Raw genomic sequence first — 21,935 nt, forward strand, 5'->3', positions numbered from 1 at the left:
CGAAGTTCACTTTCTTCACCAACAGTATAAGTTTACTCGGTTATCCAATTCGAACTACTCCGTAGACGAAGAGGTTTGACCATACTCTCCCAAAAGATCAACATGAAGACCTTTTCTCTGATAGTCATCTTCACACTCTCCATAGTCTTACACAAAGCATTTTCCGATGAAGCTGAAGACGTTTGTGCAGATCCAGAATGTTGTGAATGCGCAAATACAGTTGATGATGAGAGCATCTGTCCACTACAAAATATTCTTGAAAATATCTGCGAAGCAACTGAAAATTGCTGCGAATGCGAAATCGATTTCTGTAATTGTTGTTGTGTAGAAGACCTCGTCGATGTTCCTGAGTGTGCTAACGCATTTGTAGCGTGTTTCGCGCAAGCGTGCAGCTTTACAGATATATTGGACATAATTCTTTCAGCAGCCCCAGGCGGCGTACCAGTTCCATAAGTTAAAACGACTTGGATCTCAAATATAATCTGCACTTTTTATACATTGAGCTCAATAAAGCACTGTTTCTTTTCCTTTATCAGCAAGTATTTGTTGTTGTTTTTTTTTGCTTCTTTTATAAAATTGGTATTATCCTTGGAAAATGGATAATCAAGTGGAGAACATTTTTCTCTGTCATTATGTCACGGTCATTTCAGTTTTCTTCAGTGTGACTATTTACGGTCGAGATCAAACAGAACGAGTTATTGACTTCCCGTTCAAATTTCGACAGATAGTTGTTATCCATTGGCGTTTTTGAACCGTGGTGTTAAAGTATATGCAAATGTGTATCGGTAAATTATCCTAGAATGAGCTATGAACCTGTGGAAACGCAAACATTTCTGTGAGAGAGAGTGGACGTTCCAACAAAAATTCAGAGGGTTTATCGGTGAAATTTCAGTCAGGCTTTCGTAACAGGAACAGCACTTGCAACTACTGTTCGTGCTCAATAGAACATTCGTTATTGTATTGTTGTGGATGTCGACCTGTAGAGCTTAAGGAAGAAACCTAGTCTTGGGCCAGCGACATTCAGAAGACTTATACGGGCTTCAGACCTAAGACTTAGCCATATGGCTTAACTGCTCTAATTCCTTATCAATCACGATTTTTTGGAAAGATTTAACTTAGAATTGGATTATTAAAGATAATTAACCTATTAGGCTTTCAAGAAGCAATAAAATTGCTCGCTATATAGGATTTTGAGACATTCGGTAACTGGGCTAAACCTCCAGTCCGAAGACCGCTTTAGGCTTAATTTCAAACTTAACGATTTATTGACCTATATCTTTGGCTTGAGAGAGAATTCATCAGTCTGTATTTTCTCGGCAGAGCCGGCCTCTTGGGGTGGCATTCTTCATCTTGGGGTATCTTCTCTGTAGGAGCCAAGACACCAAGGTCTGCCATACGTTGAACTGACTTTCCCGCTCTATAACGGGACTGCAGTCAAAGTGTCAGGACGATGAGGGCGACATCGGTAAAAAAAAGATACCCATACCCGACTAGGACATCCTGCAAAGGCTTCGACACCTTCGACACTCTCTGTCACCAGTACGAGGTGACCCCTGCCAAATAGATCCGTCGACAGACCTCGACGATGAACTCGGAAATGGTTCCACCAAGGATCCACCAAGGAAGAACTTCGACTCCGAAATACTCAAAATACCAAGCTCTGGGCACTGTATAGGAAAAGAAGTGAGCTTAGGAGCAGACGGTGACCAAAAAGGGGGCAATAATGACCTCGACTCTCTTCCTAGGTCATCAAGAAGGGGCAAAAGTCTCGACACTCTTTCTGGAACTGATCTTCTGGATAGGGTTCGTCAAGGTAAGGAGTAACGACCATGGCACTTCCAAGTCCAATCCAGAAGTCGACGATGACAGTAGCTGTTCTCCCAATGGTCTAGGAGGCGAGCCCGTGCAAGAAAGATGTCCACGGAATGGGGAAACAGCATTGTTACTTCCTGAAGAACAGTGCAGAACTCGCAGTCGCTCAATGAGCAACCCATTCAAATCGCACATCTTAGCAACGAAAGTTCCCTGTTTGAACACCGTTCAGAAAACGCGTTCGGACGATCGTTAAGTGCCTATAAAAATATCCAAGTGTTCACTTTCGCTATCTCTAGAGTTTTCTCCAACACTCTCTATATCCATAAGAAAGGGAATGCTTAATTGAGATGACCGAGGATCACACCTTTTTGATCGTTTGCCATCCGTGTCCCCATTTCTTTTCAGGATTTTATGGCTTTCTTGGCTCGAGCTCTAATTTTACGACCGTCTCGAAGAGAAAGTAATCTTAAAAGCTTGTCACCATGGATCACCCACTTTACGAGTTTTCCAGGAATAGAGGGTGCCTTTGTTTGCTTAAGCCAACAAATGCATCCCCTTTTTGGTCACTCATATCTCGCCCATCGTGATTTTACGACCCTTTTGCGATCACCTGCCTCTTCTCTAATGGCTGTCTAATGACTTCAAGGTGTCTCTCTGTAGGGAACATTTACCTAATTCAAGAATGAAGAATCGTTAGTGGGGATGAATCTGCGGGACACCGGGAAAGAGACTCTCAAGTTACCTAATTGTGAAATGAGGAATAAGATTAGAATATGCTCTTCCGGGACTCCGGCTTACGACTCTGGGTTACCTGTTGAAGGCGAAAACGGTTATCGGGTTTGAAGGACAATTTTTTTTTGATAATTCACTAGATTTATTAATTAAAAAGCTTTAACAAATTTCACACGTGGCTTTCACTCGAGCTGTCGGAAGGGAAGAGAGTGAAAAAAAAGATGGTTGCCAAGATGGCCGAAAATTCATGATGTGAAGTTGGCATCAATTCGGAAGTTTGAATTCCTTGTCAGTCTCTTTCACGAAAGAACCAGCGCGATCATGAATATTTGAAAACCGAGTTGTGATGCACAAAATGCGTCACAACATTACTTCTGCCCATTTATCATAAATGAAACAGTTTTTATGCCGATTTTGGTACATCAGGCAGCTTCCTGTGACGTTCCACAACTGCTCGTGACCACATTTCTAGATTCAAGATACCGAACCGTTCTGGTTGTATGTGATCTGCCAACCCTCCTCCGTTTGAGAGCTGTCTTATTCCTTTTCCGTCTAATTACTTCAACTTTAGCGTACTTTTGTGTCAAGGGGTTATAATCTACAACTCTCTTCCACTGCGTGCTAGAAACGTCGCAGATCGGCATTTCTATAGTGCCTCTCAGTTGGGATAGTGTATTTTTCTGTGCTTTATTTTCCTTTTCTCTTCTATTTGACTTATCTGTTAATTACAATCAGACATTGTAAGAGGGACCCGAACCCAACTTATGCTTGATTTACAATAAATAAATTAATTCAAAAACAAATTACACTACATCTACTACATAATCAATATAGTTCACATTACCGAGAGTTCCAGTGGAACTACCTCGGATGTGGTACTTATTTTTGTTCTTTTTCTTCGCTTTAATGTCTTTTAGGGATATCCCTTTGATTAATCTCACAAGGGCACTTTTTTAGTACTTAGACCCAAATTATTTAAGAGCACTTTATGGCCCTCAACGTTAAACCAACACTCCGGGGAACTTCCGCACGTAGTAACCAGGGTTCGATTACTCAGTAGCGGACGATTTTTTTCCGCTCTCTGGCCTGTGAATTCGTACTAACATTCTACCTACCTTCTGTTCGCACTGTCAGAAAACATAATTATATTCAGGGGGGTGACATTAGCTCTGAAATATGCGACCGATTTTAGTGTATTTTTTCCTGTTTTCGTACACATTTCACAAGATATCTTCAAAACTACGTAGGTTGCCAATTTGTAGTTTTCGGTTGCCTATTCAATATCAAGATAGCTATTATTTTGTATTAATATTTTTTACTAATTCATTCTACACTGACAGAAAACATCTAATAAACCCAAAAGGTTTTTCGGCACGCTAGAAACATATGGGAAACATAGGAAATCTCATGCCCCTGATTATTTGAAAATTAGAATAAGTTCCACAGACTAAGTGATCCAGTGGAACTTGGGCTGTATTGTGGAACCTATAAAACGAGTATCAAAAAGTAACGAGCGGGTAAACTAGCTAAGTGAGAGCACTATACTTGATCCGGGGTACATAAAATGATGGCAAAAGAAAATCCACAAATATTTTTTCTAAGGATAAAATAAGTAACAATCCACTTACCTTCGTTTCTTTGAGCGAGAATTCCTGAACCCTCACCCAATTGTCCATTGCATAACACTTGTGTCATGTCCACCGGTCGATATGAGCCTTGCATCTTCCTGAAGAAATTCTACAGCTGTCACATGGCTACTATGACCGCATCCAACATGAGCCAGTGACTGAAAGGCACAAAAAGTACAGTTCATAAAGAATTTCCTTTATTAATCCACTTTCTGTGAAAGTTACCTTCGGTTGACAGGCTGGATATCCATATAACTTTACTTTACCCCAATCATCGCCAGTTGCAACGAGTTTAGCATCGTGACTTCGAGCTGTAGTGTTGACATCGGTCCCATCAGCATTTTCCGGCCAAATACCAAGGGTCTGGAACGTCAGAGTGCAGGAATGAGTAGCCCAGGAAATGTCACGAAGACTGGAAGGATTAGTTATTTGCCGACAAGTCGTGGGATTCCCTAAAAATACCCAAAAATCTTCATTTCTTAGTTCTGGATAACTTGGATAAAAAAAGTATCTACTAACAGTAGAGAAGTTCGTAATCCCCTGAATTAGTCCTCATGATTTTGCTATCCTCTGACCAATCTAGATGTGTCACAAAGCTCGAATGTCCCTAGAAAGCGATTTATTTGATATTTGTTTTTATCCATGGATAAAAAAGTACTAACCACGCATCTGCCAATTTTTGAATACCGACGACCATTTCCATTCACTTGATAAACGTAGATGCCATTGTCGCGCGATCCTAGGGCTAAAAAGGCTCCATCTGGAGAGAAACGGACGGCCTGGATAGGTTCTTGTCCATCCATATGCTCATCCAGCAATTCTCTCGTTGTTGCATCAAATGTCATCCATCTGCCAGATATACCTCCTACACAAATGGTATCTCCTGATGGGGAGAAACAACAAGATTGCACCTGTTCCCCAATATCCTTGCTCCATACAACTGAATGCGACAGTGAATCCCACATCTGAAGAAGCCTATCTCGACCACCAGTGACAAAATGAGGCAGGGACGGATGTGTTGCAAGGCCCCACAGTTCATCTGTGTGACCCATGACCACGGGAGAAAAACCCAATTCCAGTGATCCTGTTAGGATGCAATTGCGTGTGGTGCCGACCTAAACAATTTTAGGCACTTTAGATAATCCTGGATAACGCTTCAAAACCAGATTTTTTTGATAAATCTGATATTTCTTCCTGATAACATTGAATTTTCAAAAGATTTGGATAAAATAACACGATAGATCTGGTTAAATTAAAAGCTTTTGGATAAAATTATAAACACTTCGAAATTCCTCCTTGGATAAAAATTGCTTTAGACCAAAAGCAATGATTCATTCGATTTTATCCAAAATTTAGACTGAAAACATTGCTTGGCAATTAAGAAGAATACCAAATCAAAATATTAGGATAACATAAGTATCAGGTCAGGATAACACGGTATATATCATGTTCGGAAAGACTAAGGATCATGTCTCATTTACAACTAACACAAACCTCGGAAACAATAAATTTTCAAATAAAAATAAAAATTCGTTTTCAAAAATTTTATCCAAAACCCGGATAAAGTTCTAAAGGGCAAACATTATACCAAAAACTTGGATAAGTTGGAGGTCAAACACTTTATCTCAAAATTGCTTGAAGTGGCGTAAGTCGGTTTATCCAAAACTTGGATAAAATATTAAGAGTCCCAAATAGCGCTTTACTCACCAACAATTGCGTTCCTCGTCCCTCTGAAACCACTCTTACTCCCCCAAAATGTGCTTCAATGGCCGCTTGAGCACCTAAAAGATTGAGATCGGCATCGAAAAGTACGAGACGACCATCCTTTCCTCCCCCAGACACGATTCCTCCATCTTTTAGTGCACAGAGGGAGAAAATTGATCCATCATGGACGCGTCTGTTGCGAAAAAAAATCATATGTAACGCAAAATAAGTTATTCCTTCCCCCTTAAGGATGTTTACCTGATAAATTTGGCAATAGTGTTGGTCCCACGACCCCATACAATTACATTTCCATTGGAATCACCCGTAACAGTGTCTCCATTGGCCGTAAAAGTCATGCAAGTGACATACTTGGGTTTGTCCCTTCCTTCAAAGACACCCATTCGTTTGTACAATGCTCCACCCTGATCCAGAGTCCAGAAACAAATATGATTCTTCCCAATTGTAACAATCTGATTACGATCCAGTGGATGAAATTCAGCACCCACAATCGTGTCCACTGAACACTTAGTTTCCGTAACTCGATGACCTCTTTCGCCACGTTGCCACTCCCATACACTTATCGTGCGATCTGGCGCATCATCGACAGCCACAAGGAGTGCCCCAGCATCTGCCCTCGAGAAGGACAAACAGTTGACAGAACCAGCAAATTCTCCAACACCAATCACCGCAACTGTTGCCAGCGACACAGAATTCCACACACGAATGTGCGGCATTCCGTCACGTCTCTCGTGACCCGCACACTGACCCGTAGCCACTAGAAGTTTATTGGGGTGCACCGCTAGGCTGCGTACGTCATCGGTATGGCCCAGATAGTGCCTTTGAGCTTGCTCTTCGGCATTATAGAGAACCACAGCGGCTGCTACGAAATATGCCATCTCACCAGTTGGCATTTGATGCAAATTGGCACGACAGTCACGACCACGATAGCCGTAGACCCAATCTAGGCGCAATTTTCTGGCTGGCGCCGGATTGACCTAACGAAAAGGAAGCGATGCTAACGAATTACGCAGTGTTGGGAGAAATCATAAATTCAGGGATGTATAAGAAGGTAGGAGCTGGGATCTAATGCTGTAGCGTACCTAGAGGGGTGCGGGAGGGGCGGAAGGGCGCTAACCATCACGAGCGCCGGTTTGGCTATTTTCTTTTAAATGACCTGTCATGGGTTTTCTCATAGCTCACGCCCTGGCCCTTTATTCTTGACATGTTGAGCTCAAAAATATTGTATCAAAAGAGACTCAGAGACAATGGGGCGCCCCTCTAATTCTTGTAATGCATTATGTCTTTTAATCGTTCAAAATTTCGAGTTGAAATAAAAAAAAACTTTTAATTCAATCAGACTTTCTGGGGCGTCCCTTTGGCTTTTAAAAAGCATTTTGCTCTTATATTTTTGCAAGTTTTCGTGTTGAAATAAAAAGGAACACTTTAAATTCCTTTACAGGCTTTTTGGGGACACCAAGTTTTTTTTACAGTTTCTTAGCGCCCCTCTGGCTTTTAAAATGCATTTTGTTCTTATATTCTTTAAAGATTTAGAGTTGAAATAAAAAAAATATATATATGTATATATTTAAATTTTTTTTTTAATTTAAAGTCAAAATTGTTTTGAAAACACGCACAGCTGCAGTATAAGATGGTTCAGATTGTGCATAAAACACGCACTTCTCATATTTTGCATAAAACCTGCACAACTCAAGCATAAAACGGTTTACATTCTGCCGAAGATACGTACAGTTCAATTAAAAAAAAACGTATAAGGTTGTGCTAAAAACCGATACAGATCAATTATAAAATTGTTAAATATGTGCTGACAACACGCACAGATTAAGTATATAGTATTCAAGATCGTATTGACGATCTGTACAGCTCAAACATGAAACTGTTAATAGTGTGCTGAAAACATGCACATCCGTTAAACACAAAACGGTTAAGATTAAGATACCTGTTAAAAATTTAGACTCAATTTTATTTTTGAGCTATGCAAGACTTATGCTCAATTTCAATCATTTTATTTTTGAACTGTGCCCGCTGTGCCGGTTTTGAGTACCATCCGTTTTAAGATTTCACCGCGGTGCATGTTTTTATCACATTACCGTTTAATACTTGAGCTGTGCATGATTTCAGAGCAATTTTTACCGTTTATACTTGTCCTCCAGAAATATGTAAGCTTATAACTTCCATTTTTTAAGAAAGAGACTGTTTTTTCACGAAAAAAGTTCGAAAGGTGGTTTTAAACAGCTTCCAATGAATCCATATTTTTCCACATTAACTATTCTGTAAAAATTGGAACAAATGATAATCTGAAGGTACTATATGATTTTCGGCCAATAGGTTGATTTCGCAATAATTGAAACACAGATATGACCTTTGGTTTCTTCTCCTTTACTTTCTCAAAACCGACGTTTCGGAGGGGTTTTCCTCCTTCCTCAAGTATGGAAATGATTGGGAAAGAACTTGTCACAAAGGATTTTCTTACACTTTTAGTGCTTTTTGGACTTTTCTCACTGGACACTTTTCTCATTGGATTCTCACCAAAGACACAGTCTTTTAGTTAGAAAGGTTAGTTCTTTCAGTTAGTTAGAAAGGAGACAAGAGCTTACCTTTGAGATATCGTAAGTATCGCGTACATCAGTAGGTGCATGGAAGATTACAGGCCTACCACGAAGGAACAGCTTCACACTTCCATCATCTTCGTTGTAACTGGTAGTATGAGTGCTATATAAATCAAAGAAATTAATTTTAAAGAATCTTTCTTCAGCAATATTCTCAATGATTAGTTACGCAAGAAAAACATGCTGTTTGCTTATTTTAAGAACTACAAATTCTTTATTACAAATACCATGCTTAAACACCAAGAAAAACTTTACACGAACTAACTCTTTCACAAGGTTATTCAGTTCCATTCCGAATCAGATTAAATACAGTGAATCTCACAAGACGAGATTCGACTACATTTAATTCGAAGGCAGGCCCTCACTTTGCCGTAAAGAAAACTAGGGCAGTAGTAAACACGGGGTAGTTGTTAAACTGCGATGTTTTTAATTAAATATTGAATTTCAGCGAACGAGACCTAGTAGTAGTAGGAATTTACTACTACTTATTGCTCATGGAATTTTGACTATAGAAAATTTATACTGTAGTATTCGCAAAGCAACCGCAAAGGTGACACACAAAATTCAGAGGCAGAGATAGCTATTGTCTTTCACAATTCGATATTGGCCTAGAATTGAGTGTGGTTCACAAGACCTTGGGAAGTTACAGTGAGTGTCAATAGTTTGTTGCCTAATGGATGTTTGAGAAATCAAGTGAAAAAAATGATAGAAAAAAATACTTTTCCAAAGTTTTCTTTTTGCAGATGAGTTCCTTGTAATCCGTAGATATTATTTATAGTTTTCAAAAAAAATAATTAATTTTATTTCATATCAAAAATAATTGTTTTCCAAAAGATGGTAATTTTTGAAAAATCAAAAGTTTGTTGCCTCATTAAAAAAACTAATTCAAAATGGTGAAAACGTGCAACCAACTTTATGTAAACCGGTTACATTTTGAGCTTATGTCATTTGATAGGCAAATGGTGGATTTGTACATTTTTAAGGCTGTCAATGTTAAATATATAGGTGTAAGAGTGATAATAAATAACAAGAAATAATCAGTTTTTTGATAATTCATAATTTAGGTTATAATGGCAAATTACAAAAAGTTGAAAGGTGGGATATTGTCCAGAGATACTGCTGGAAGGAATCGGCGTCGCTTAATTGCCAAATTTTATGGAAATTCATGAAAAGTTATACATAAAATGGTCAAATATTATAGTTATGAGGCACGAGTACATCTGAAAAACGCTACTGGTAGACCCAGGGTTTCGACTCAAAAAGTCGATAACCGCATTCTAGGTATCTCTGATAGTAACCCCATGATGTTTGCTTCAAAAATTCAGAGTCGGCTGGTTACAGAAGGCATACAGGCTTCAAATGGTTCGAAAATCAAACTCAAAATGAAAGAAAATATAAGAATAGGTACTTGGCTCGCAAGATTTCATTGGTAACCAAAACCAAACTGCGTAAGAGGTTGTATTTTTACGTTTTTGGCATGCTCCAAGTGAATTTACAACCTTTTAACCAGATTGGTTTTGTTTACCAATGGAAACCTGCAAACCAAGTAATTATTCTTACCACTTTCATTAAATTGCGGTTGGTTTTGAAGCCTGTATGCCTTCTGTAACCAGCCGACTCTGAATTTTTGAAGCAAACATCATGGGGTTGCTATCAGAGATACCTAGAATGCGGTTATCGACTTTCTGAGTCGAAACCCTGGGTCTACCAGTAGCGTTTTTCAGATGTACTCGTGCCTCATAACTATAATATTTGACCATTTTATGTATAACTTTTCATGAATTTCCATAAAATTTGGCAATTAAGCGACGCCGATTCCTTCCAGCAGTATTTCTGGACAATATCCCACCTTTCAACTTTTTGTAATTTGCCATTATAACCTAAATTATGAATTATCAAAAAACTGATTATTTCTTGTTATTTATTATCACTCTTACACCTATATATTTAACATTGACAGCCTTAAAAATGTACAAATCCACCATTTGCCTATCAAATGACATAAGCTCAAAATGTAACCGGTTTACATAAAGTTGGTTGCACGTTTTCACCATTTTGAATTAGTTTTTTTAATGAGGCAACAAACTTTTGATTTTTCAAAAATTACCATCTTTTGGAAAACAATTATTTTTGATATGAAATAAAATTAATTATTTTTTTTGAAAACTATAAATAATATCTACGGATTACAAGGAACTCATCTGCAAAAAGAAAAATTTGGAAAAGTATTTTTTTCTATCATTTTTTTCACTTGATTTCTCAAACATCCATTAGGCAACAAACTATTGACACTCACTGTATATGATTTTCGGTCAATAGATTGGATAGATAAAGAAATGAACACGGATTTGACCTCTGGCTCCTTCTCCTATATTTTTTCATAAAACCGACGTTTCGAAGGGCGTTTCCTCCTTTCTCAAGTATGGAAATTTTTGGGAAAGAAACTAGTCACAAAAATTGTTACACTACTTTTTGGACTTTGCACATTAAACAATTTCATCAACTTGAGTCGCTGTTGAGCAGTTTTGTTTAATGTGAAAATTCCAAAAAGTAGTGTATCAAATTTTGTGACTAGTTCTTTCCTTAAAACTTTTGTAAGTGTCGAGGCTGTTGTCCCCTTTTTAGTCGCCGTTCGTGCACGAGTGTGTCTCTTTGGAATTTGCGGAAGCAGCTATTGCCATCGACAACTCCTAAATAGAACTAGAATCGAGAGTACGGAAATCTTCTAGAGGCCCGTAAGCCCTAAGTCAGCAAAGTTATGACACCGTATCTTCTGATTAACTCTAACTATGTCAGACGAAGACACCAATTGTCATAGATTAAACATCAAAGGTGTTTTCTAGAGAAACCAAGAAGATACCCTCACACTCTGATACAGGGGATCTCAGTGGCGTAATAGGCAAGATCGTTGGTTCTTGTGCAGATAGACCTTCGACATGACTAACAGTTGGGAGTTCGAGTCTCTCCCTGTTCAAAGATCAAAAATTCTGGAAGCACGGAAGAGACATCCATATTGCGGAGACGGCGCCCCTCAGCGATTTATGCCCAATGCACAATAACTTTTGTTTTGTAAAAATGTTTTCGGAACAGCCTATAAGTGTGAGCGAGATGACTAGATTTAGATCTAATTCACTCTCATTGAAATGTCAAAAACATGTTTATAAACAAAAGTTATTGTGCGTTGGTCAATAATGGCCAATGCACAATAACTTTTATTTATAAACATGTTTTTGACATTTCAATGAGAGTGAATGAGATCTAGATCCAGTCATCTCGCTGATTCTCATAGGAAATATTGAAAACATGTTTACAAACAAAAGTTACTGTGCGCTGGTCATTACGATCAACAGATCCTTTCAACACGGGATATGCGCCATTGGAATATGATTAGATTGTAAATTAATATATCTCGATTCTCGATACAATTAATAATAATAACCTTGATCCAAAAGTGCAATTCTAAGTCCAAGTCTTGCCCCCCCCCCCCCCTCCGCTCTCACAAGGTCAAAAAGTCGAAAATTACTGTCTTTTTTTAATAAAAATAAAGTAACTGAACAAGATTATAAATTAATTCAATTATAGAATAATAATAGATGGCGCTGAAATCTCAAAATCACTGAGTTACGTCATACACCGAAAGGTATTTGTGAATATGCAATATGGCGTTGCTAATTTTACCAAGCACATGTGAGAATCTAATATAATTATAGTAAAATTGTGATTAATTTATGGTTAGTAGAAACCGAAAGCGAGTTATAATTTATAATCTAAATACAATTCTGAAGCCAATTTCAGGTACTTTAAATAATGTAGATGTTTAGTAAAATTCTTAAAATTTATATTTTTTACAAATCTGATTTCCTCAAATATTAAATTATTTTCATTTTAATTATATAAATAAACGTAAGGCTAACAAACTCTAAAATAAGAAAATACTATAAAACTTCATTTTATTTAATGATTTGCTGTTTTAATATTAAACCAACGACGCTATAAAAGCATTTTACAAATAACTAATGCAAATATTTTTCTAGCAAAAATTGTTTTATAGCTCGGAGTCTGCTGACGGATTTCCTTCCTGAAGAAACGTACAATAAATCCGATCTTAGAGTATGATAAGAGTGATCTCGCACGTGAAACTTGTGAATGTGCCTAAGAAATCACTGTAATTTTCCCCACTCTGTCAGCTGATTCTATTTTTTGCAAAATGACTCTCGCAAATGATTCATGGCAAAATCGCCGGAAAACATCATTCCCCGAGCCGTAAAAAATTCTCAGCTTTTAATTCTTTCAATCATTGACAATTTAAATGATACACTGAATGATTTTCTATGTCTTTTATATCCTTTTTGACGCTCTCAAGTGCTTTATCTCCATTTTATTGTACACTTATGGCTATATTTTTTTATTTAAAATATTATAGTCTTATTTAGATGGACCCAAAATGCTACCAACCTTGCCATCGTCTTCGGAAGTTAACTGAAAATTAACTGTTCAAGCAAGTACACGTAAAATTCTCAACTCTCTTTGAACTTTCTTATATATTATCACTGTTCTCTCTTTGGTCTTTGGTGCTAAATTTCGCCACTCGCACTTCTTCTGCAGTGACCTACTTTTGAGTTAAATTTTCTCTGCGGTTTTTCTCCTTCGGAAAAAATTTTTAAATTTAAGGAAAAAAATCGCAAAAAGATTCTCAATATAAGAACTTTTTGAAAAATTTCCACCTTAAAAATTGTTCCGACAAAGAGACAAATATTTATTCAGAATGTTTTCTTTCAGCAAATTTTTACTTCCACTCAAACCGACTCACAACAATTGACTAACTTCTCTGGCACATTGAGCATGAATTTCTCAAGTTCAAGTGCTCCACAATTGAGAGTGGGGAGAGGTAAATTGGATAAACTTACATTTGACAAAAAAATGTCTCTGTAGAAAATTGAATAGCAATTTGTTTCGTAAAAAAATGAGTGTCATTGCACAATTTATAAACTATCAGGTGCAATCCTATAATCATAATTCCATTGATACAATTTGCTACAATAGCAGCAATTGATTGAAAGTGTTTGGGCGAAGCAGAGACTCTACGAGATTGTTCATGCCCCTGACTACATCTTTTAAGATCAGGAAAATTTCGGAAAATTAAAATTTCCGTTCTTTTCTTCTTCCTCAAAAGTATTTCAATCATATGTTCATCCCGTTCATCCCATTCTTTCGAACTCTGCTTCTTCTTCTTCTTGTGAGAGTCAAAACAAATTCAATTTAGATTTTGAGAGAGAAAGACATGATATGGCTATATGGACCCGAGTGAGTCCGACAGCCTTACATAAAACAGAAGAAGAAGAAGAAGAAAGACATGATAATTTTGATTACATGAAATTTTCATATTCTAAGTAAGAGCTTTCCTTAGCTGAGTGAGAAAGACCTTGTTTTATTCTTCGTTTTGTATGGTATGACATTTTTAAATTCTTATGGCGATGGCAGACCTTTTCAATTGAGTGAATTTCAACCGATTGAGATTTTACCTCTTACTCATTCAGAGTGAAATCAGATATAGGTGTCTCTTTCTGTCAAATGAAATTTAAAATTGAAATTGAAATTCAATTTCAATTCAAAACAATGTAATTCAATACTCTTTTAGAGTGAAATCAGATATAGGTGTCTTTCTGTCAAATGAAATTTAAAATTGAAATTCATTCATTCATTTGACAGAAAGAGACACCTATATCTGATTTCACTCTAAAAGAGTATTGAATTACATTGTTTTGAATTGAAATTGAATTTCAATTTCAATTTCAATTTTCATTTGACGGAAAGAGACACTTATATTTTATTTTAGTTTGAAAGGGTAAGAGGTAAAATTTCAATCGGTTGAAATTCACTCAAATGAAAAGGTGTACCAGCGCCATTACAACTTACTTACTCAAATCATGGGAACTTCTAATCAAAGTGTCAAACACTAATTAAATTAAAAAAAAAAAAGATAAATACATTTTTGATGGCCTCGGCCTCGGCACACCTTTTCAACCGGGAAAATTTCATAAAGTCAAAATTTACTTCCTTTTCTATCTTTAAAGTTTTGCATATGTCTTTCCCACTCTTTCGTACACGTCTTCTTCTTTTGAACATCACACCAAATTAAATTTAGTTCTGTCCAATTTTCAGTCCGAAAAAGTGGAATAGACCTATGCAAAACTTTTAAAAGGATGTAAATTTTAACTTTATCAAATTTTCCTGATCCAAAATTTGTGCCCCGGAGGCATGATGACTAAAATTCAATAAAATTAATTTTAAAATTCCTACAAAAAAATTACCCATTTCTCAAATAAGTAATCATGTTTTGAAAAGTTTTAATAATAGAATATTTTGTGCAATTTTTCAAATATAATAGCTCCGGCACACCTTTTAGATCTGGAAAATTTCATGAAATCGAAATTCGAATCCCTTTTTTTTCACATGCTTTGTATATGCTTATCTCACTTTTTCGCGCCCTTCTTCTTCATTTAAAGATCACAACAGATTAAATTTAGCTTAATCGAATTTAGAGAGGGAAAAAATTAGACAGACATATGCAAAACGTGTGAGAAAGAAAGGGATATGAATTTTGATTTAATGAAATTTTCCTGATCTAAAAGTTATGCCAGAGCCATAACTCATCTTTTTCAGCGATTTCAGCGACATAATTTATCAATATTGCGTTATGTATTTCGATTCTTTACCTCCCAAGGAGTCATATTGTGATAGAATTTTGGAGATCTGAAGTTTGTCGAGTTTTTGACGTCTGGTTGTTTGTGTGTCTGTGGGCCTGTTCGCCTGTCCATCTGGTCGTTACCATGCTTAGAGGTCAAACGATTAGAGACAGCGAGTTAGGACCTTTGGGGAATACCCTCTATATGTCGACCTTGGGAGCATTAAACAAAGAACAAAGAACAAAGATCCCTCCCCCCCTACCTAGGCAATGCGCCATTGTGTCTCCTATAGCCCCAACTGTCCCTTTTAGGGCAAAAATTGCAGGATATTGGCTTAAGTGTCATTTTTACACTTAAGGTCTATAATTCGGGAGGGATAAACATACGCGAGATAGAGTAGGAGAGGAACTTGAAAATGTCACTTAATGACTCATGTTATATATTGCCTGTGGTAGCAATCATCGCGCATTTCCTTTGTTCCACTTTGTTTCTTTGTCTATATAATTCCGCGGTTCAGGTTGAATCTGCCTACCGTAAGAGCATTTGACCAAACAAGTGGCCTTGGAGAATATTGGCTGTCGAGAGGCAGAAGCTCCTAAGGGGCTGAAACCTGGGGTGGAATGATAACTTTTCGATACTACTGAATCGATAGTATCGATAAATCTGTATCTCGTAGAATTAGTGAACAACAGATTTTTAAACATTACTGAACCACTAAATGTACCGTTCTTAAAAGAATGTGACTGTAGATAAGGATTTGTATCACCCATAAACAGCGTAGGGTAAAGTGATATGATTTGGAATTAGTGTTACAAGTTGGACAGTTCGCCGGTAAAAGTTGGACATGGCTTTTTTCTTGATAAATACAGTACAAAATTTACAAATAAAAATGAAGTACTAAATTTATCAAGACAAAAAGCCCTGTTCAAATTGTACCACTGTCCAACTTGTACCACTTAACCCTAACTATCATTTAAATTTTTCAGAATCGACAGTCGATACTATCGAAAAGAAGTTATCATGTCATCTTTTACACTCTGATGACTCTGAAGATGTCCCAATGATTTCCGCCAGCGAGAGAAAGAGCTTTGCATGGCAATGGAACCATCGGAGTTTAGGAAATTTCTTCTTGAAGTCCTCTTTTGGCTTTTCCATGAAGGTTCTTTTCTGAAGGTTTATCATCCCCTAACTACGACTACAGGACTTACAGGAAAAACACGATATTTTTACTTAATGGAGAACCTTGAGTGGGGCAGTGGATAGAGCAGTGGCTCTATGACTGCGAGGTCTTGGGTTCAAAGCTGAGCAGCAGCAGAAAAATTTTCTCATGCCATATCGGCTTTGAATTCGTCCAGTGAATGAATGATTAGTAATGTCAATGGTTCATATTGGCAAAAAGTGAACCGCCTAAACAACAGAGGCTGGTACGAAAACGAGTTTCGGCTTGAAAGTGGTACTTCAGCCGATACAAATATTCGCTGTCACTGATCCCAAACACACACCGAGAAGGGATGCTGTGGTATAGTAACGGCACTGATTGCCCATAGAGCTGCGAAAAAGAGCGGCTACTCGTATCGGGGGATAAGATAGAATAGGAGTGGGGAAGCATAAGGCGCACAATTGTGGCCTGGATGCATCGGAAATCCGAAATGGAGAACTGACCCCATGGCAAAATCTTATCTTATCTTATCTTATCTTATCTTACTCAATGGAGGCTACAGATATGTCTTTTCACCTTATAGGGGACGGGTTTAGAGGTTGTCAAGGTGAACATATTGTTCTTATACGAAAATACAATTGAATCATTCCTAATAAAGGTTTTTCAAGGTCAAAGGTTAAAAAGACTCTAGGGAGCATATTTCTCAACAAATGCTATTATGTTTGGACTTGTTGGAAAGGTCTTGAAGTTTCTGATAAGACTGAACCAACCCTCCATGCATTGACACTAAACTCTGACAGATCCAGGCGATCTGAATGTATTCTGATTGATATGTACATACATCTACTAAAATTCTTTATGTATTAGCTGCCAATGTATTAGGAGTTGAGAATTTTAATAAATTGAATTGAATTGAATTTCAATCTGTCTGAACCGATTATAATCAATTTTATTACTCCTAAAGTATTTTGAGCGATCTCCTTAGTAATCCTCCTTAGTATCTCTTTAGTATCTCCTTGGTAAAAACGCTACAAAAAATATCTCGCATAAAGGACGGGACGAAAATAATAAGTTTGATTTTTTTATTAAAAAAAAAGGAAAAGCTAGTTTTAAATTTTTTACTTATGGATAAAAAAGCCTTTATCCAAGTAACTAAATTTGGATTATTATCCAAGCTATCTAAAGTTTGACAGTAGATTTTTTATGCAGCTTTTCCAAGATGAATAAAAGAGCATTCCCGGCGGGACCAAAATACACAGTTCACATGACATACAATGTATTTACGACTTATTCGTGGAGGAAAAATACATAGTTACACATGTATTATGTATTTGATGAGGACTTGTCATTCAAAAATACAAGTTCACTCAAATACACAGTATAAACTACGTATTTCTGTACTGAGAGTACATATTTGTACGAAAACTCCGTATAAACTACGTACTTGTAACTGCAAAATAACTGTCAACACACACATACAGACGCACACGACCAAATGGCGACCAAACAAACTTGTCACATGCACCTGCCGTTTTTATTTTCTGTTGTGGTTCTCACCTGAGGAAGAAGTAGGAATATTAGGTTAATATATATCCCAGCCTTGTAGCCGATAGTCCGAGTGGAGATGGTGAGACCACAAACTAAATACGATAGTTTAATCTGGATAACAATTACTATATTTAACTTTAATTAAGTTTATCAAATACACTTTAGAGCACGAGGCCTCTATCTACAGAACAATTCAAGAGTGAGATGATTATGTGACAACCCGGAAGCGGCAATTGACAATCGTTTGGGACAACCTGCATTGGTTAGGTGCTGCCACCTAACATTTTCAAATATTCACGAAATTATAGAAGTCACAAGGATTTTAATATATTTTATTTAACCAGAGGCAACGATTGAACAATTTAGATAATCACAAAGTATCGTGTAAAAAAAAATATTTTGCAAAAACACTCACAGAATGGAATAAAAACACGCGTATTTTAGGTTTGCAACTTCTTTAATATTTTCACTTCACTATTTTCTACAGATAACACAGCGTCGCATAATTATTATATTATCATAATCACTGAAATTACTAATAATTGTAACACATAATTTGTAAACAGAATATTCCAATGGAAAATATTTCCCGTTGTCAAAGCAGCTGACAACACGCCTGCCAACAGCATTTTCTGTCATACGGGGTTTTTATTATATTTACGATGTATGTAGTACTGCGTATTTACTCTGTAAGAGATAATACTTCACACGGACACACTCACACCAAAGCACACTTCGGGTCTCATTTGGTGCAAATAGTACTGAGTAAAATGTATGGGCGTACATGATGATACTGAGTATTCGTACAACGTATATACACAATTTATACGTAGTTTGGTCCCGCCGGGATTATTTCAAAGGAATCCAAAACACTTTTTAAATCTATTACTGGCTATTTTCAATTTTTTTTGTTCTTTTAAGTTTACAATATCGCATACCTTGGAAGTGTCACGAGATTGAATTTAAACGTTCCATTCGATTGATTCTTTTGAGCAATAATGCAACTTCTTATACAAAATTAAGTCAAAAAGTAGTCAGAAAAAGAGGACAATAAATCAAAAACAACAATAATTGGGTATATTAGTAAATAAACCACCCAATGTCTATCAAAGTTCATCAATAATTCACTGATGATCACTTCTTCATTTTTTTTTCTCTCCTGTTCTAAAGCATTGAATTCACGTGAATCGAAGATGTGTTTACGTGGGAGTTTCAATAGATTCGCTTCTTTTGGATGATATTTCAATTTCCTCATCTTGTGTGCTTCCATCATCTTCAACTTCTTCGCTCAATTATGGAATTTCAATTGACATCAATTTACAAAATGACAAAATTAATTTTATTAATGCTTTTGACATTGAGAAATTCACTCTTTTTTAAGTCATTCCGGAAATTGTCTATTAATAGTAATTAATTAATTTTTCGTATTTTTTTTTTTAATAATTTTATGTGTAGAAACTTTATTTGATAGTTTTTTCAAGATGCACAAAATTCTTAAAATTAAGAGACGTATTCTGCGGATGCTACTACTGTCTCTTATTTTTTTGCGTCTTTGCTTAGCAGAAGCACATTCAATTTTAAAATAAAAGTGCGATAAGAGAGTTTTTTAAGAGCAAATGCCGACAATGCTAAAAAAGAAGTTATTCAAAATAAAAAATAAAAGAAGGGCAATTTGTTTAAATAAAAATCTGTTTATCTTCTGAAATAACTTTGAAAGACAAAAAAAATCAACATCTTGATGAATATTTGCACGGAATTTCGCATTATTGAATGATCTTTTGATGAATGCGCCAATTACACTGCGGGAATATGTTTTTTTCCCTGTTCATTGAGTCAATCATCAAGCATCACCTTGAACTCTATGGGAAAAAAATCATATACGCTCCAGCTCATTGAGTATCCCAATAAATCACCCATGAGCTCAACGTTAATGCTTAAATACGAAAAAATCCTCTCACCAAAAAAAAAAGATCAGCAAACAAAACTTGGTTAAATATTGCAAAATATCATGCGCCAAAAAATGCAAATTGAAAGCCTCAAAAAGCCAGAGATAAAAGAATAAATAAATAAAATAATATAAAAAAAAACATACCCATGCTTGAAAACATGCCCCACTGGAGATTTCGAGGCCAAATTGAGGAGCGACTTGGTCGCCAATCTGTTGCAATTCATCCGGACATACATCGAACACACAATGCAAAAAGAGGAGATAAATAAAACAAAATAAAATATATAGGTAGTACACAGGTAAAATAAAAATGTGTAGCATGGTATAAAACAAAAAGAAAATGGGTAAAACATTAACGCACTCCCTCAAAGAGGAATATGTCTTTTTAGTACATAAGACTCTCAGTGAAAAAGCAATATAGATAGATAGATAAATCTTAAGAGCAGAAAATAATACACACACAACATTTACTTAGTGAATGACTTTCGCCAATTCTCTCAACATTGACTGATTTATTGATTGGGACAGAGGAGCAACAAATCAAAACTTGAGACATCAAATGATTAATTAAATTTATCTGCACAAAAAACATTGAAATGATTTTCATGAGCTGCCTCAAAGAGTGGTTTTATGTACATAGATGTTACTCAAACGGAGAGACATGACAGAAAAACTCAACATGAAATAATGTGAAAGGTTTCGTTAAGTTGCAGGCACGCATATTAATCCGGATAAAATAGACTTGATTCAATAAAACTTTCCATCTAACCAATTTTGAAATTTTTGTAGTCAAAAATTTAACGAAATTTTGATATGACGTAAAACTTAACGAAGATGAAATTGTGTTTTTTTCTTCAAGTTTTCTTTAAAACTTCCTCAGCAGACTTCAAAATTAATTTTATAATTCTGTCAAACAAAAATTTTGTCATTATGAAAGGTCATCCTAAAGTGACGTAAAACTTAACGAAAACATTGACTTGTCTTTCAGTCTAGATTGTATAAAGAGTATGGCACGATCCGTGGGCTGCAGACACCTAGGTTCTATTTAAGCCCCTTATGTCTACCCAATAAACCTTATTCCAATTCTTTTAAAACCCGGCTGAACTGCAGAATATCCTGAGCTGCCGCTCTTTTGATATCCTCCAGTGTCAGCGTCAGCACTTCTTTAAAAAAGAATCTTTTAGTCTACAATACGTGTCTAATAAACCCCAAAACTGCTATGAAATATTTATGCAAAACAAAATTGATTTATTGAGAATATTTATCTAATTTTCAAACTTGAAAAGCTGTCCAAAACTTAACGAAAAACTATATTATGTTAAATTTATCAGTAATAGCAGTTTGTTTTTTTCTTCAAGTTTTGCATTGCAATGTCTGCAATGTTAAATCTAGATATTAATATAATTTTGTACAAAAAAATTCATTATAAATACCTTAATAGATCATTATGAAAAATATAAGATTTTTTAAAATTTATTGAAGAAACAACAAAAAGAGATTAGACGAGACATTAAAGAGAATAGAACGTCGCTTTTCTTCAAGTTTCCTGTAAAACTTTCTCAGCACACCTCTAAACCCACTTCATAATTCTGTCAAACAAAAACTTTGTCATTATGAAGGTCATCCTAAAGTGACGTAAAACTTAACGAAAACATTGACTTGTCTTTGAGTTTTCTACAATACGTATATAATAAACCCCAAAAATCCTATCAAATATTTGTACAAAACAAAATCGATTTATTGCGAATATTTATCTAATTTTCAAACTTGAAAAGTTGTCTAACATTTAACGAAAGACCAAATTATGTTAAATTTACCAGTAATACCAATTTGTTTTTTCTTCACGTTTTGAATTACAATGCCTGCAACGTTAAATCTGGATATTAATATAATTTTGTACAAAAAATTCATTATAAATACCTTAATAGATCATTTTGAAAAATATAAGTTTTTTTTTTTAATTTATTGAAGAAACAACAAAAAGACATTAGACGAGGCATTAAAGAGAATAAAACGTCGCTTTTCTTCTAGTTTCCTTTAAAAAGTGTGCAAGATGCCTCAAAAAGACATTTTGTAATTTTGTGGATC

General features: G+C 35.9%; 1 protein-coding gene across 3 annotated transcripts in view; it reads right to left on the reverse strand.

Annotated features, from left to right (window-relative positions):
- Nucleotides 1-21,935, reverse strand: part of LOC129803419 (echinoderm microtubule-associated protein-like 2) — a 77,933-nt gene that overhangs the window by 4,801 nt on the left and 51,197 nt on the right. For 2 of the 3 annotated variants that reach the window (XM_055849963.1, XM_055849964.1), the window contains 8 exons: nt 19,992-20,057; nt 8,495-8,609; nt 6,138-6,874; nt 5,883-6,072; nt 4,838-5,290; nt 4,695-4,782; nt 4,401-4,627; nt 4,176-4,333 (listed from right to left, as the gene is read on the reverse strand). In XM_055849963.1, the coding sequence (XP_055705938.1) occupies nt 4,208-4,333; nt 4,401-4,627; nt 4,695-4,782; nt 4,838-5,290; nt 5,883-6,072; nt 6,138-6,874; nt 8,495-8,609; nt 19,992-20,057 (2,002 nt within the window). In that variant the 3' untranslated portion in view covers nt 4,176-4,207. The remainder of the gene's footprint in view (nt 1-4,175; nt 4,334-4,400; nt 4,628-4,694; nt 4,783-4,837; nt 5,291-5,882; nt 6,073-6,137; nt 6,875-8,494; nt 8,610-19,991; nt 20,058-21,935) is intronic. The other variant, XM_055849965.1, reaches the window with a different exon arrangement.

Source organism: Phlebotomus papatasi, chromosome 2 (assembly GCF_024763615.1).
Source record: "Phlebotomus papatasi isolate M1 chromosome 2, Ppap_2.1, whole genome shotgun sequence".
In the NCBI taxonomy this organism is placed as follows: Eukaryota; Metazoa; Arthropoda; class Insecta; order Diptera; family Psychodidae; genus Phlebotomus; species Phlebotomus papatasi.